Source organism: Ornithorhynchus anatinus, chromosome 16 (assembly GCF_004115215.2).
Source record: "Ornithorhynchus anatinus isolate Pmale09 chromosome 16, mOrnAna1.pri.v4, whole genome shotgun sequence".
Lineage (NCBI taxonomy): Eukaryota > Metazoa > Chordata > Mammalia > Monotremata > Ornithorhynchidae > Ornithorhynchus > Ornithorhynchus anatinus.
The window spans coordinates 34017191-34031349 of record NC_041743.1 but is presented as its reverse complement, the minus strand read 5'-3'; the positions used below and the strand labels follow the sequence as shown (position 1 = coordinate 34031349).

Genomic DNA, 14159 nt, shown 5'->3' with positions numbered 1-14159 from the left:
TTTGTAGAGGAGGTGGGTTTCTGCCCAGAAGGAGATGCAGCTATGGATCACACGCAAGTCCTTATTCAATCAGTGGTATTTATTGAGCGCTTACTGTGTGCGGAACACTACTGGTGCTTGGGAGAGTACTATACAACACAAAGAGGCTGCTGGCTTTTTCTATAAACCAGGTCTTTGGCTGGATGAACAGTGGTGAAATGAACCAGGTCATTTCAAGTTAGCTTCATGCACAGCTGGTCTTTAAAGATAGACACCAAGGAATCCCTGAAACAGATTCTGCTTAGTGTACAATGATTTTAAGTAAGGACTGGTTTAAAGGGGTCATTTCGAATACATACATACACACACATACATAAACACACACATACTCTCCTGGTTTTACAAGAAGTTTAGGTTATCAACACTGAGGTTGCAGCTTTTGAGTTCACATAGGTATCACTGAGGTTAAGGGCTGAATCAGCTCCTAGAGGAGAAATACAGCCCACATGATCACAGTGTTAGCCTTCAACTGCTCTATCAACCAGTGGCATAAGGAAGAGAGGGGCAGGACACTGGCAGGGCCAGAGGGAAAGAAGGACAAGCAGGGCCTGCCTCCTGGACAAAATAAGTGAGCCTTTCCCTTCTAAATGGCCTTGCTCCTGGAAAACCCCACAGCCTGTGTCTCCTGTAGAGGTGGTGTGAGCTCAGCAGGGGCTGAAAATGAGAGAAGGTGTGGCTGGGGGCCAGGGCTCTGGAAACTGTGAATAGAGGACAAAGGCAAAGGGTTTTCCACTGGGTGGGGGGAGGAGGAACTCAATTACCCACCGAGTTGCCGATGTTCTGGAGAGAAAGAATGAAAACCTGCTATTTTTCAAGCCAGAATCACAATCCCCTGCACATTTAGGCCCTGAGGCTATCCCCTCCACAGGTAGTATTTGGGTTCCCGAGACCTTCCAGGATCAGGGGAGAGGTTCCTCTGCTGGACTCTGGAGCCATGCTTTACACCTGGCTCTATCTGGCAGCTCTCCGCCACTTTGATTTGATGACTTGCCCGTCTGGATCGCCTGTCTATTATACAAGTTTTCCACTTTGCTGGGATATTCAAAGTTTGGAAGTAATTAGGACTGGGGGCTCAGTGGAAAATTGGGGGAAAGACTTTCGATGGTTCAAAATGTTCAGTTAAGGTGCCGATGGGACTCTGCTAAGACCAGACTTTATACAAAAAAGCCCGATAAAAGGGTTGGGGGTATGAAGTTGCTAAGGATGATCTGATTGAAGTGATCCACTTGAAGCTAAACAGACAAGGGAAGGAAAAAGCAGAAGTTCTGCTTCAAACCCGGATTTTCATTAGCTAGGGATGATTTGAAAAGCTACAACGTGAAAGAATAAACAAAGCATTATGTTCACAGACAAGACCCAGACCTGAAGGAAAACCTAATAGCTCATCCAATTTGGCTTAGATCAGGTACTGCTGAGCAAAGCAAAAGTAACCAACACATACACAGCATCCAATAATTACATTCGGCAGCAGGGAGTGCCTGAGAAAAGAAAATTCTCTTTGATGCACTTTGAATATACTACTTTCTAAAGGCTCTCTTGTTCTAGTATTAGGGGGCAGAGGAATGGGGAAGGAGCAGCAGGAAGACCAAGGATGCCTGATTTAGAAGAAAGCAGCCAGAGTAAGGGATCGACCCATTCCTGAACAGTTGGTTGCCGATTATCCAAATCTCGGCTTCCTGACTGAACCTCATTCAGATAACTGAAGAGAAGTTCAAATCACCGAAATAAATTGAATTTATGCTTGAGTGAGAGACATGCCGATTTTGTTTAGGTATCTGAAGTTTTAATTATCTCAACTGGTCCCAGTTCCAAGAGGCTGAGACTGTTAGATTTCTGCTGAAATCCAGGGGAAGGGTCTGAGTGGTAGAGGAGGGTTGATCAAGGTAGGGATTCTCAGGTGAGCCCATGGGATCCAAGTACTGTCCAAAAGGAGACAAGTGGAATATGGAGAAAGGACTGAGAGAAGATGCAAATCTGAATCTGGAGGAAGGAAATTGGGCCTGGATTCTTCAAGAAGGGGTCGGGCAGTTCATGGAGGTGACCCAGAAGTAAACGTTTCAGGAGATGTGTGGGGTCGGATGGGGGAGGTGGAGGGAACCCTTAGGACTGCACTTCAGACCCATCCACATCATTACGCAAATCACAAAACTGAGTTCCCAGAGGATATAACCCTCCTTCCCACTGCTTTATATCCCATTCAGGATGCTTTGGTGCAAAATGAAAGGGCAGAGATAAAGAAAGGGCAGGGAAAGAGTGGAGGGAGGATAGCGACGAGCAGGGATATTTTTTGGGTGCTTCCCTAGGGAGGGAGATGGGGAGAGAGGATGCCTCAGTGAACATGCAGGCCTGAGTGCTTGCTGAGCTATTCCTCGGACAGAGTTTTACTTTCCCCGCATAATGACTTGTGTTCGGATATGTATCCCTTGGGCACTTGGTATTCACCCCACCGTCAGCCCCACAGCACTTAAGTACATACGTGTAAATTATTCATTTATATTAATGTCTGTCTCCTCCACTAGACTATAAGTTTGCTGTGAGCAGGGAGCATGTCTACCAACTCTGTTGTACTCTCCCAAGCATTTAGTACAGTGCTCTGCATACAGTTAGCACGTAGTACCACTGATTGATTGATTGACTGGGAAGAAGGAACTTAAGTGTTTAGATGAAATGAGGGGTTTCACAAGCTTGTTGTGGGCAGGGAATGTGATTATTTATTGTTATATTGTATTCTCCCAAATGCTTAGTACATCTTCTGCATACGGTAAGTGCTCAATAAATACGACTGACTGACTGACGTGTCCTGAGTGTGGAACAAATGGGATGGCTGTTTCAGTGAAAACAATGAGATTAGATGTGACAATGGAAGGGGGCAGGTAGGAGGAGGAAGAAAGGGAAACGTGTAGGTTTGCCCTGCTCTGGCCAGAGCAGGTGAACCACTTAGAGATTCACTAAATGGTCTGAGGGGACCCAAGTTTCAGCTTGGCTCTGGTTCTGGGATTGTAAGCAGGGTTCCCCTTTTCCTCAGCTGGAGGGACCTCTCTATAGTCAGAGAGACAACAGCCCTCACTTTGGGAATAAAGAAACATTCTTATAAAAACGTCCTCATGGTGGTCCCTGTGGATGCTGAACTGCAAGAAGCCTGCAATTCTATTCCCCCTGCCACAGCACCCTACTGAGATCCGTTTCTGTCTTTATGTTGTCTTAGTGTTTTATTTCGTCTCTCTTTATGAATCTGTCACCGGTCCGCTCTCCCCATTTTTATTTTTAGATTGTGAGCCCCCTGAGGGACCAAGGAGTGTGTATTCTCTCCCGGCACTTAGTATAGTGTTCTCCACACGGTGTACACTTCAACAATACTACTACCACTGCTAGGTGAAGGGGAGGAGGGTTTCTAGACGGCTTTTCAGTTCTTTACTCCTTACAAATCACATTAGGGCAGAGCTCCCTACGTCAAAGTGCTTGCCCTTGTTCTCCCTCCGTTCCCCAACTCCAGCTTCCAGCTGGCTGAAACACCGACTGCTCCAAGCCCTGCTGAAAGGGGGAGTTGCTGACACCCAAGGAGCCATTGAGGGATTTTCCTCATCAGGGCCACCAAAGACAGCACCATAACTTCGTGTGCTGCCGCTGCAGTCCTACGTTCCTGTCATTTCCCCAGACTGCCTCCCCTTAAGGGGAAGAGAGGACATTGGCTCCATGGCCTAGTGGACGGAGCACAGGCCTGAGACTCAGAAGGACCTGGGTTCAAATACCGGCCCTGCCACTTGTCTGTTGTGTGGCCTTGGGTAAGTCACTTTACTTCTCTGTGCCTCAGTTACCTCATCTGGAAAATAGGGATAAAGACTGTGAGCCCCACGTGGGACAGGGACTGTTTCCAACCTAATTAGCTTGTACCTACCCAGCACTTAGAACAGTGCCTGACACAGTAAGTGCTTAACCAATACCATCATCATCATCATCATCATCAGCCCAAGAAGGAAACTATAATAGGGTCAGGAATGAGTTGGGCATTGGAACGCTCTTACGGAACTCAGTATAGCGAGACCACGAGACAATCTCTTAGGGATATATGGTCACCTAAGTCCCTGCACCCTTCTCATCTGGGGTCAGTGGGTGCCTTATGGTCCTGGAATAATGGTCTCGCCCACATCAAAAGTGAAGACAGGCTCCTTCAGGATGGACACCTGGGACTTAGCTTGGGAGGGATAACAGGACTCTACCCTCAGATAACATCCTACTGAATGACACCTAGCCCTTGGAAGCTAGATGCCATTAGAACGTCAGCTCCTTGAGGGCAGGGTCAGTGTCCCAAGCACCTAGTACAATGTTCTGCCCCAAATAAGCACTCAATAAATACAAATAAAAGAATGGTTGGAGTCAACCTTCAAGACCACAGGTTTCCAATGCTCTGCCCAAAGATACTGGTCAGAATTCAACCATTTGGGCCCTACGCTTGGTGGTTCCTGGGATGAGGTTGTAATGAGTCTATCTAAGGAACCACCTGATTAAGAAAAACGGCAGTCCTGCCACCTTTTTGCAGCACGCAAGTCTTACCTTCACCGGCTTTCGATGTGTTGATATCGGAGTCATCTCGGGTACCATTTTGGGACTCCAGATATGTGGCAGGAACCCAGCCTTGCTCTTCTGATGTACTCACGAACCACCAACCTGAGAGGTACGAGAGACACATCTATCACTTCGGGGTGTTAAAAGGAAGGGGGTAAAAGAAGGAATTGAGTTGGTGACCCAGGACAGCCGACCCAAAAGAATACAGGGCAAGCATGCCAGCTGAACAAATCAAGGATCAAATGAAACCTTTGCTTGTTCTCTCCTGGGACATTTCATAACTACCAAGGGATTTCTTAGGAGGAACCCGAAGGGAGAAGGCTTGGCGTGGTGAAAGGAGGACCAACTGCCACGGGATTGCTTAGGAGGAACCAGAAGGGAAAAGGCTTGGCTTGATGAAGAAAGAGCTCTGAGGCCAGAGTTTGACAGGACAATGTCAGCCAGGCATCTGGTGGCCTCATCTGACTCTGACTGCTTGCATTTTCAGAATTATGCTAGAATCTTGGATGACGAAAATTAGTCCCATATAACTCCAGTCACGGTGACCACTATAATTTCCCTCATCACTAGGACCAGCATTTCTGCAAAACTTCACAAAATTCAAGTATGTATTTGTGGACCTGTTACTAGCACTACGGGGTACCTCTTTTGCTCTTCGTTCTATTACTTAGCTTCATATTAGTGAATTTGATCTCTTTCTCCGCAAAACTCTAAGGGATCTGCCTTTATAGGCTCGTTTTCTAGACTGCAAGCTCATTGTGGGCAGGGAATGTGTCTGCTTATTGTTGCACTGTACTTTCCCAAGTGCTCAATAAATACGACTGAACGAACGACTAAATATCAGAAGGTACTTTGCACTGGTGGGCTTGGAATTCTGGGAACTCTCTAGAAATGCCTTTCAGAGTCTTCTCTACTTAGCACGGTCTCAAGGTTTGGTCTCTCGTGATCCCAAGGCCCTCTTGGCCAGCATGCCCAAACTTCTTCCTTGGGTACCGCTTCCCAGGGTTCAACCATTTTAGACCCCAGAGCTGTGCTGGTGGTCCTAATCTGGGCACACAATTCTCTGTTACCCCAGGGTCAGAAGGTGATATGGTGGCAGATTGTGATTGGATCGTTTTAAATTTAGTGATCACCCGGGATGGGTGATTCTCCTGCTATGACATCCATCAGGGGACAGCGGATGCCTTGAGGAGGCCAAACCAAGGAATTTCGAACAACTCCTATTTTTAAGCAGAAACATGGGTAACACATGGGGCATGACACACATTTGCAATTAAGGGCAAAGGCAAACACAGCAAAAGCTGGAAGTTAGACGCCACTAATTAAAATCAAACTAACCGCGATGGGGGCAGTGACTCTTTGAGGGACCGTGGAGGACTGGTTTGTCTCTTCCCATCTGCCTATTTTGTCCTGGAAGAGTGTTTGAGGCTTGAAGCTTTCCTCTGGTATCTGGGCACCCCACCCTCTCCACATGGGGCTTTTTGCACAAATCGAACAATGAACTCTGGTACCCCAAACAGCAAGTGGGTATGTGACACATTGTTTTCATGGCTGTTCCTCCCTAGAATTGTTCTTAGCAAACAAAACATGAGCAGGGTAATTCAGTATCTCTGAAATCTTAAAGCAAAGCTATCCCTATCTACTCCTTAGGAACAGGCACGCCTCTTTCTTCCCTCTCCCATAATGCATAGGTGGTCCTAGGGGCGGGTCATCCAGAAAAAAAATCTTGCACCCATTTACTGATCATAGTTGACAGAGCTTCATTGCATGTGTTCACTTTTTTCCTTATGCAACACAAGCTGATAGGTTTTTTTTGGGATACGTTTGTCCTGCTGTGTTGAGCAACAGGAGGGAAATTTGTAGCCCATGAAGATGAAGCTCAGCTATCCTAGTGAGCTACTCAATCACTCTGTGTTTCAGTGTGTCTGCAAATTTCCCCAAAGGGTTCTTGAGAAGAGCAATGAAATGCCTGCCAGGAATTCTGCAAGGATGAAGCCTCAAATATTTAATAATATCAACAAAACCATGGTGGCCACTATAAAGGGCATCTCTTGAGTTTCTGCAAATCCTCTTCCTCGTTCAACCTCTCTTGCTGAGCCTTTTTATCTTTAGCCTCTGCCTAGGCTCGGCTTTAGATGGTATACAACTTGGGCAACTGATATTAGGGTGGGAGGGGAGTGGTGGAAGCTAACCATTTGAAAGCACCCCTTCCACTCCCTCCCCACTCTCCTGAGTTGAAAGTGACACCTGAATTCACAGGGACCTAGGAGGGGATTGCAATGGCTCTAAAGCAAGGGGGTTGGAGGAGGGGGTCAACCCCCTACCCCCCCAAAAAAGGAAATACTTTAGTATTGGGGGTTATTAGTAGTAATAGTAATAATGGTATTTCTTAAGCACTTATAATTGCCAACCATTATGTTCGGTGTTGGGGAAGATACAATGCGATCAGATCATATAGAGTCCCTGTCCCATTTAGGGCTCACGGTCTTTAAGGGGAGACAGAACAGGAATTTAATCCTCATTTGACAGATGAGGAAACTGAGGTCCAGAGAAGTCAAGTGACTTGCCCCTGGTCACACAGCAGGCAAGTGGTGGAGCTGGGATCAGACCCCAGGTCTCCTGACCCCCAGTCCCGTGCTCTTTCCATTGGGTCAAACTGCTTTGTGGCTGCCACGCAGCAACATAACAGAGTGACACCTTATGGAATGGAAGAAAAGCAGGGAAGCACAGTCAAGTTTTTCCCATCTCAGGGCAGTTCAACTTCTGAGGGCAGTGCTGCCTCCACCCTGCCACTCCTACAAGGTAGATGGGCACTAGCACGTGGTGGGCTGGGTCCACAGAGGTGGAAACGTAGGAGCATCTGGGCAGGCTTCTCCCTATGACATCTCACAGTTGCCCAATCAGCTCTGGGCAAGCCAGGTCATACCCAAGAGGATTCAGCACCACCAGGCACTGGGACATCAGGGCGCAGGGCCTTGATTGGCACCCACCAGGTGCCACCCCAAATTCCCGAGGGTAAGGTCCTGCAATGTGCCCCAGTCCAGGCCATATTAGCCGCTCTAGGTGTGGCCCTCCAGCCCCTGGCAAGGAGCCCATGCAGCTGCCAGGCAGTCTCGGTGTGGGCTGCCTTGGCTGCTGGCAAGAGTCCTGCAGGCAGTTACTCCCCCTAAGGTACACAACGTTAAGAAACGAGGCGGGAAAATGCTTAAAACAAGTCAAACCTCCCAGAATGCAGCTGGAGGTTGAATGTCCCATGCAGCAGTTGATCTCTGTTTCCTCATCCACTTCTGCAAATTGCCTCCACCTGCATCTGCAGGGACCTATGGAAAATCTGCCCCTTACACTGCTTGCTTTCAGGTCTGATTCACCCCTGAGGGCTGAGCACTACTCTCACTTGCACACTGGGAAGAAGTTTCATCTAGTAGACAAAACCTGGGCCTGGGAAGCAGAGGACCTGAGTTCTAATTCCCACCTTTGCCATTTGCCTGCTGTGTGACTTTGGGCAACTCACTTAGCTTCTCTGTCCCTTGGCTTCCTTATTATCCAAAATGAGAATTCAGTACCTGTTGTCCCCTTCCCCTTTGATTGAGAGCCCTTCGTGGGATGGGGACTGTGTTCGAACTCTCTCTCTTGTATCTACTCTGTGTTCAGTACAGTGTTTAGTACATCGTGTTTAACAGATCCACCACGATTATTGGAAGCATCGCACATGATAGGAATTCAAGCCGCAAAAAAGTTGGACAGATTTAGCCACCATCAAATTTCTCTAGCCTTCCCCACAGTGCTCTTGGATCAGGTGCCCAGAGGCAGGACTGAGACCACTTTTACCCAGATTCTGAGATCTGTCCTCATTCTATCTTTACTGACAGGATTTTTGTAAACCTGCAAAACTCAGTCAGTTGTATTCACTGAGCACATAGTTGGCAGACATGATCCCTGTCCTCGAGGAGTTTACACCTAGAACATCTCACACAAGACCAAGATGTAGCCCTAATGCTCTTTAAATAGCTTTTATCCAATTTCTTTTAGGTCTAACCTAATTTCCTTCAGGCCCCAGGTCTGTGAATTACTACTGATCTGAATGGCAAATTTAATTTTTAAAAAGCTTAAACAACTTCTCAACCTGCATAAATAGCTTATAAGGTGGAGAGGCCAGGGAATCATGGGTGTCTCTACAAACTGTATTAACCAACAAACCTCAAAGCAGTCCAGTAGGGATCTCTATCACTAGCCAAAGGGTAGAGATAGTTCTGTCACCTACTGGCCCTCAAGCTAAACAGATGGGCCAAAATTCTCTACTGGGGTCTCAACCAGGCCTCCTGAGATAACAGTTGTTTTAGGATACAAGACGTGATGTCTGAATGTCCACATGGAACTAGCTTAGAAATAACAGTTGTAGGTGAGAGGCTAGCTTGGGAGTCTCAAGAAAAGACAGCTGTTCTTCCTCAGACTGAATTATTCACATTGGTGAAATATTAAAGAGTTCTCCCTCTCTCTCTCACACACACACACATGCACTCACATTCCAGTTCTGCAGAACTATCCTTGTAGGCTGAATTCTCCCTTCCCTTTCATCGCCCAAGCTGTACTGGCAGCTGCTCTTGCCTTCGGACATCTCTCGCGTCCATCTTCATCGCATTTTGAAGGGCAGGTTACCCAGTCACAGGCAACTTTGTCCCCAAAGTGTTATTGGGCTACAGATTTTCAGAGCCTCTTGGGTCTCTGGAGTGGCAGGGATTGGAAAGGAGGTTAACAATTCCTCGCTCCCCAGGTGTAATTGCAGTGTACTCCTTCACCCACAGCTTTGGCTAGAACACTGACCCAAGTCTGCGGAAGCCTAACCCGAACACATAATGCACAGGGACTCTCCCACTTGTAGTTATAATACACGTTATAGACAGAAGCTATTCGTTCTGACATTTTGACTGGAGCTGGGCCTGGGGTCATGAACAAGTTGGGAGAGGTGGCCTGTGTCCTTTCTTTCCCCACCTCCCCTCCCCCTCACCAGTCTCTTGGGCTGTGGAGAACAATGAGCCTTTTATGGTATTCTCCCAAGCGTTTAGTACAGTGCTCTGCACACAGTAAGCACTCAATAAATACAAATGACTGATATGAGGCAGCTGCCTGCTGCTGCCCAGTGACATCAATGGGATATTCTGGGATGGTAAGCTCTTTGAGGGCAGAGATCGGGTCTACTTTATTTTACTTTCCCAGGTGCTTAGTACACTACTCTGCAGAGATTAAGAGCTCAAAAAATTACCTCTGATTCATTGATGGGCCCCCTTTTTTATGGTATTTGTTAAGCACTTACTACGTGGAAGCAGCATTACATAATGGAAGCAGCATGGAGTAGTGGATAGAGCAAGGGCCTGGGAGTCAGAAGGGCTTGGGTTCTAATCCCAGTTCTGCCACTCATCTGCTATGTGACCTTGGGCAAGTCACTTCATTTCTCTGTGACTCAGTTACCTCATCTGTAAAATAGGGATTGAGACTGGGAGCCCAAGGCGGGACAGGGCCTGTGTCCAACATCATTTGCTTATATCTGCACTAGTGCCTGGCACATAGTAAGCGCTTAACAAATACCATAATCATTATTATTACATGCCAAACATTGTTCTAAGCACTGTGGTAGATATAAGTGAATTACTCTGGACACAGTCCCTGTCACACATGGGGCTCACACTGGCATGGGGACAGTTGAACATGAAGCAGGACACTGAGCTGGCAGACTTCCTCCCTTTACTCCCCAGAAGCTGAGGGAAGCCCAGCAAAAGCCAAGCATGGATCACACACCTTCAGGACCTAGTGGCTTGGGAGTCAGAGGACCTGGGTTCTAATTCTGCTCTGCCACTTACCCACTGGATGACCTTGGGCAAGTCACTTAATTTCTCTGTGCCTCAGCTCCCTCATCTGCAAAATGGAGATCCAAATACCTGTTGTACCTCCTACTTAGATTGTGAGCCCCATGTAGGCCAAGAACTGAGTCCAGCCTGATTATCTTGTACCTACCCCAGTGCTTAGTACAGTGTTTGGCACATAGTAAGAACTTTACAAATACCATATCAACAATATAATGATGATGAGAATGGTAATAATAATGGTAATTATTATTATTATTTTAAGGCTTTACTGGAGTATTTTACCATCTTCACCATGGTGGTTTTCAGGAAGATCAGGCTCACTACATGTGGGTCTTGGTCAGCAAGGTATCTCTGGTCCACTGGACTCCACTACAGCACTACTTCAATCTCTCAGTCCTTCACCATGGTCATTTCTAACCCCCTAACAACCCTTACAATCACCCTCTGTAGCACATATTTTTATACTCATTCATCTTTTTACCTGCAGTTTCTTTTAGCTTCTGTTTCTTTTGCTAGATTGTAAGCTCCTTGAGGGCAAGAGTCATGTCTACTAAAATTATTGTATTCTCCCAAATGCTTAGTACAGTGCTCTCTGTACACAGGAGGGCTCAATAAATATTACTCATTTGATTGATTGGGATGGGTCAGGCACCACCTGGCGTGGAAGATTTCTTGGCAATCAGTAAGACTTACAAATGGTGTTTCAAGGCAGCTGTGAGCAACTCACAGCAAATGGGTTGACTCTTAAAGGCTTTACCCACCCCCCACATGCATTAAGGCACTACACAAGTTTCAGTACCTCAAGTCTCTACAGTAGTCAAGCATTCCTCTTTGTAGGTAAAGGAAGTCCTTCTTTCCTCCAGGAGAAACTGTCGGCCTTAAACCCCACTCTGTCTCGCTCAATCCTTTTTGGCCTGACACTCCTTCACAACAGCCTACCCACTTTCTGGTACATTCGATTGCCTTTCGTCTTCCCTACTGGAAATACATTCCACCCACCGCGAGTCATCAATGGAGGGCAACTCCCAGGCTTGGCTTCCCCCTGTAACCAAAGAGCCCAGAGGGCTGGGTGTGTGTTTTAATCATAAAGCAAATAATCCATCAATCAATAATCCAACAAGTGTGCTGCGGGGTGACGGACTGCGGGACTCATCCCAAGTCCAGTCTGTGAATGGGAAGTATTATCTAGGGGCTCATCCTTCCATCAATCGATCAAGACATTTTCCAAAAGGCTGTGTGTTTTTTTTTTCTGAGGCTTAATTTTTTTTTTTTACTGCAGTCAGAGACAGGAAAGTGTGGGAGGAACCTACTCAAACCCTCCAGTCATCTCCCCTGCGTTCCTGCTGCCACTACTCATCAACCCGCCCTACCTGGGGCTCGCGAAACCCGACCCTCATGGCAAGAAGCCGGAGAAAACCACGCTTCCCCTCTCCGGGCCTGGCAGATGTATGGAGAGGCCCTTTCCAGGATTCTGAAAGGGTGAGTCCTTCCCAGGCTGGGGAAGGAGACGCCCCATCAAGGCTCATGCCTTGGGAGAGGAGCCCAATGACTCCCAGAAGCTCAATGACCATGAGCGTTAGCCCGGGGGTGCCCTCTGGAAAAAGCCCGGGAGTGGGCCTGATGTTTAAAAGAGGGTTCCAGTAGAGTCTACAGTCATTCTTTCCTGGTGGAAAAACCACAAACACAGAACCAGAATTTCTTGTCCTGAATGATCCCCCTCTGGGGACTCCAGTGCAGACCTTTCCCAAGGTGAAAGTAGACTGAGTGAACCGGATATAAAGTTCAGGGGGTGGGATTTAGGTGAGAGGCCAAGGAGAACTTCTGAAGCCTAAGGATCATGAGATTCCAAAGTGCCTGCCTTTGTAAAATTCGATGGATGATAAATGATTTTTAAGTGGAAGGAATCCAGACAAATAAGAATGAAATACACAACAGATGAAATTTTCACTAGGATCATTTTGACTCATTTAGTCTTGTGCGGGATCACATGGCTGCTTTTAAAAGCTTTTGAGATTTAAGGCAGAGGCCACGGTTTGGGACTCCGATGAAACTTGGGCAGAGAATGAGTTCCTGGAGGCCAGTTGTTGGGTTCGGGGTAGACAGTCAAGTCTTTCCTGGGGGTGCTCACTGCCTGCCTTCCACTCCAAGGTACGGAGTTGGTAAAGTTGCCAATGAAACAGGCTCCAACCAGGTCTCTCGTCTCCCTGAGCTAGGCTCAGACAGGGCCAACCTCTCCGAGGGGCAAGGAACACAGCCTGTTGTCCCAGGCCCAGATCTCCTGGAAACCATCTTAAGGGAAGGATGGCGGCTGTTCGTATTTTGGCTAAGCCATTCTCAGGGAGGCTTGAGCGTCACTTTACTGGGGGCAACATCAGCTCATAAATATAAATTGAAAATTAAATGTAAAAACATGTTGCCCTTTCCTCATTCCTGAAAAACAAGCTTAGTACAGGAATCTGCGGTGGGGAGGAGAAAGAGAAGAGGGGAGGACAAAGAGATACCAGCACAGGACCTGCTGATGAGAAGCAGCCTTCCCCGATTAAGCCCTCTTCTCCCCTTCCCCTTGGCTCGCTCTCCCTTCTGCATCATCTGTGCACTCAATCTCTGATCTCTGGACACTTGATAATTGCCCCAACCCCACAGCAATTATGTAAACATCTTTAAATTATCTATTTACATATAAACCTATAAGGAGCATATAGTTTAGAGGAGGAGACAGACATTAATATTAATAAATAATTCATATATATTATAAATAATGATGATGATGATTAGTAATTCAAAAAGAAACAATTCACAAAGAAGGGACCAAAAATTGCTCAATGATGAAGGGAAGGGAAATGACCAATAGATGATGAAGTAGGAGAATAAAGAGCCACTACATACGCTCATCTCTAAATGAGCATATTTCCTCCCATTGAACATTGGGTGATTTCTTTACCTTCCAGTTTGCTTGTTGGGGAGTTTGGGTTAAGGGGAGGGGGCATTTGGTTGATATAATCAGTTCTGCCAGAACGTAGGCTTTCACTAAAGATTGTGGATAGAATGCAATGATGGAAATAAGGATCATTCTTGCACCAAAGCATACTTTTTTCTTTTTACTTATTAAGCACTTACTATGTGCCATGCACAATTCTAAATAATGGGTTAAATACAAGATAATCAAGTTGAACACAGTCCCTGTCCCACATGGGGCTCGAAGTCTAAGTGGGACAGAGAACTGGTACTGAATCCCCATTCACAGATAAGGAAATAGGCACAGATTATGTGACTTGCCCAAGATCATCTACCAGGTGAGCAGCAGGGCTGGGATAAGAACCCTTGTCCTCTGGCTCCCAGGCCCGTACTCTTTCGGCCAGGCTGTGCTGCACCTGTCTGAACTCAGTGGGATGTGGTACTGGAAGACCTGAAGGTGCCTGGCTGTGGACACAATGGGAGGAACACTAAAGTGCAAATTTTCCTCAAATAGCAGTTTTGCCGGAATGACTTCCAGGGTGCCAGGAGAACTGGGTGAACTCAGGAGTCACCCAACCTTCTTCAAGGCCCCAGACAGCTGATCAACTTCCTCACCACCCTCCTTTATTTTGGGACTCACCATATTTCTCCCTCTTTCAGTGGTTAGAAAACAGGTCACTTGGTGACCCAGGACTGACAATGTAGGAGCATGACAGTAACTTTCCTACAGCTGTGTTCCAC

General features: G+C 46.9%; 1 protein-coding gene across 6 annotated transcripts in view; it reads right to left on the bottom strand.

Annotated features, from left to right (window-relative positions):
- The window catches only part of SH3PXD2A (SH3 and PX domains 2A), a 296155-nt gene that overhangs the window by 34872 nt on the left and 247124 nt on the right, over positions 1-14159 (bottom strand). For all 6 annotated transcript variants that reach the window (XM_029081354.2, XM_029081356.2, XM_029081355.2 and 3 more), the window contains one exon: positions 4591-4704. In XM_029081354.2, coding sequence (XP_028937187.1) covers positions 4591-4704 — 114 coding nt within the window. The remainder of the gene's footprint in view (positions 1-4590; positions 4705-14159) is intronic.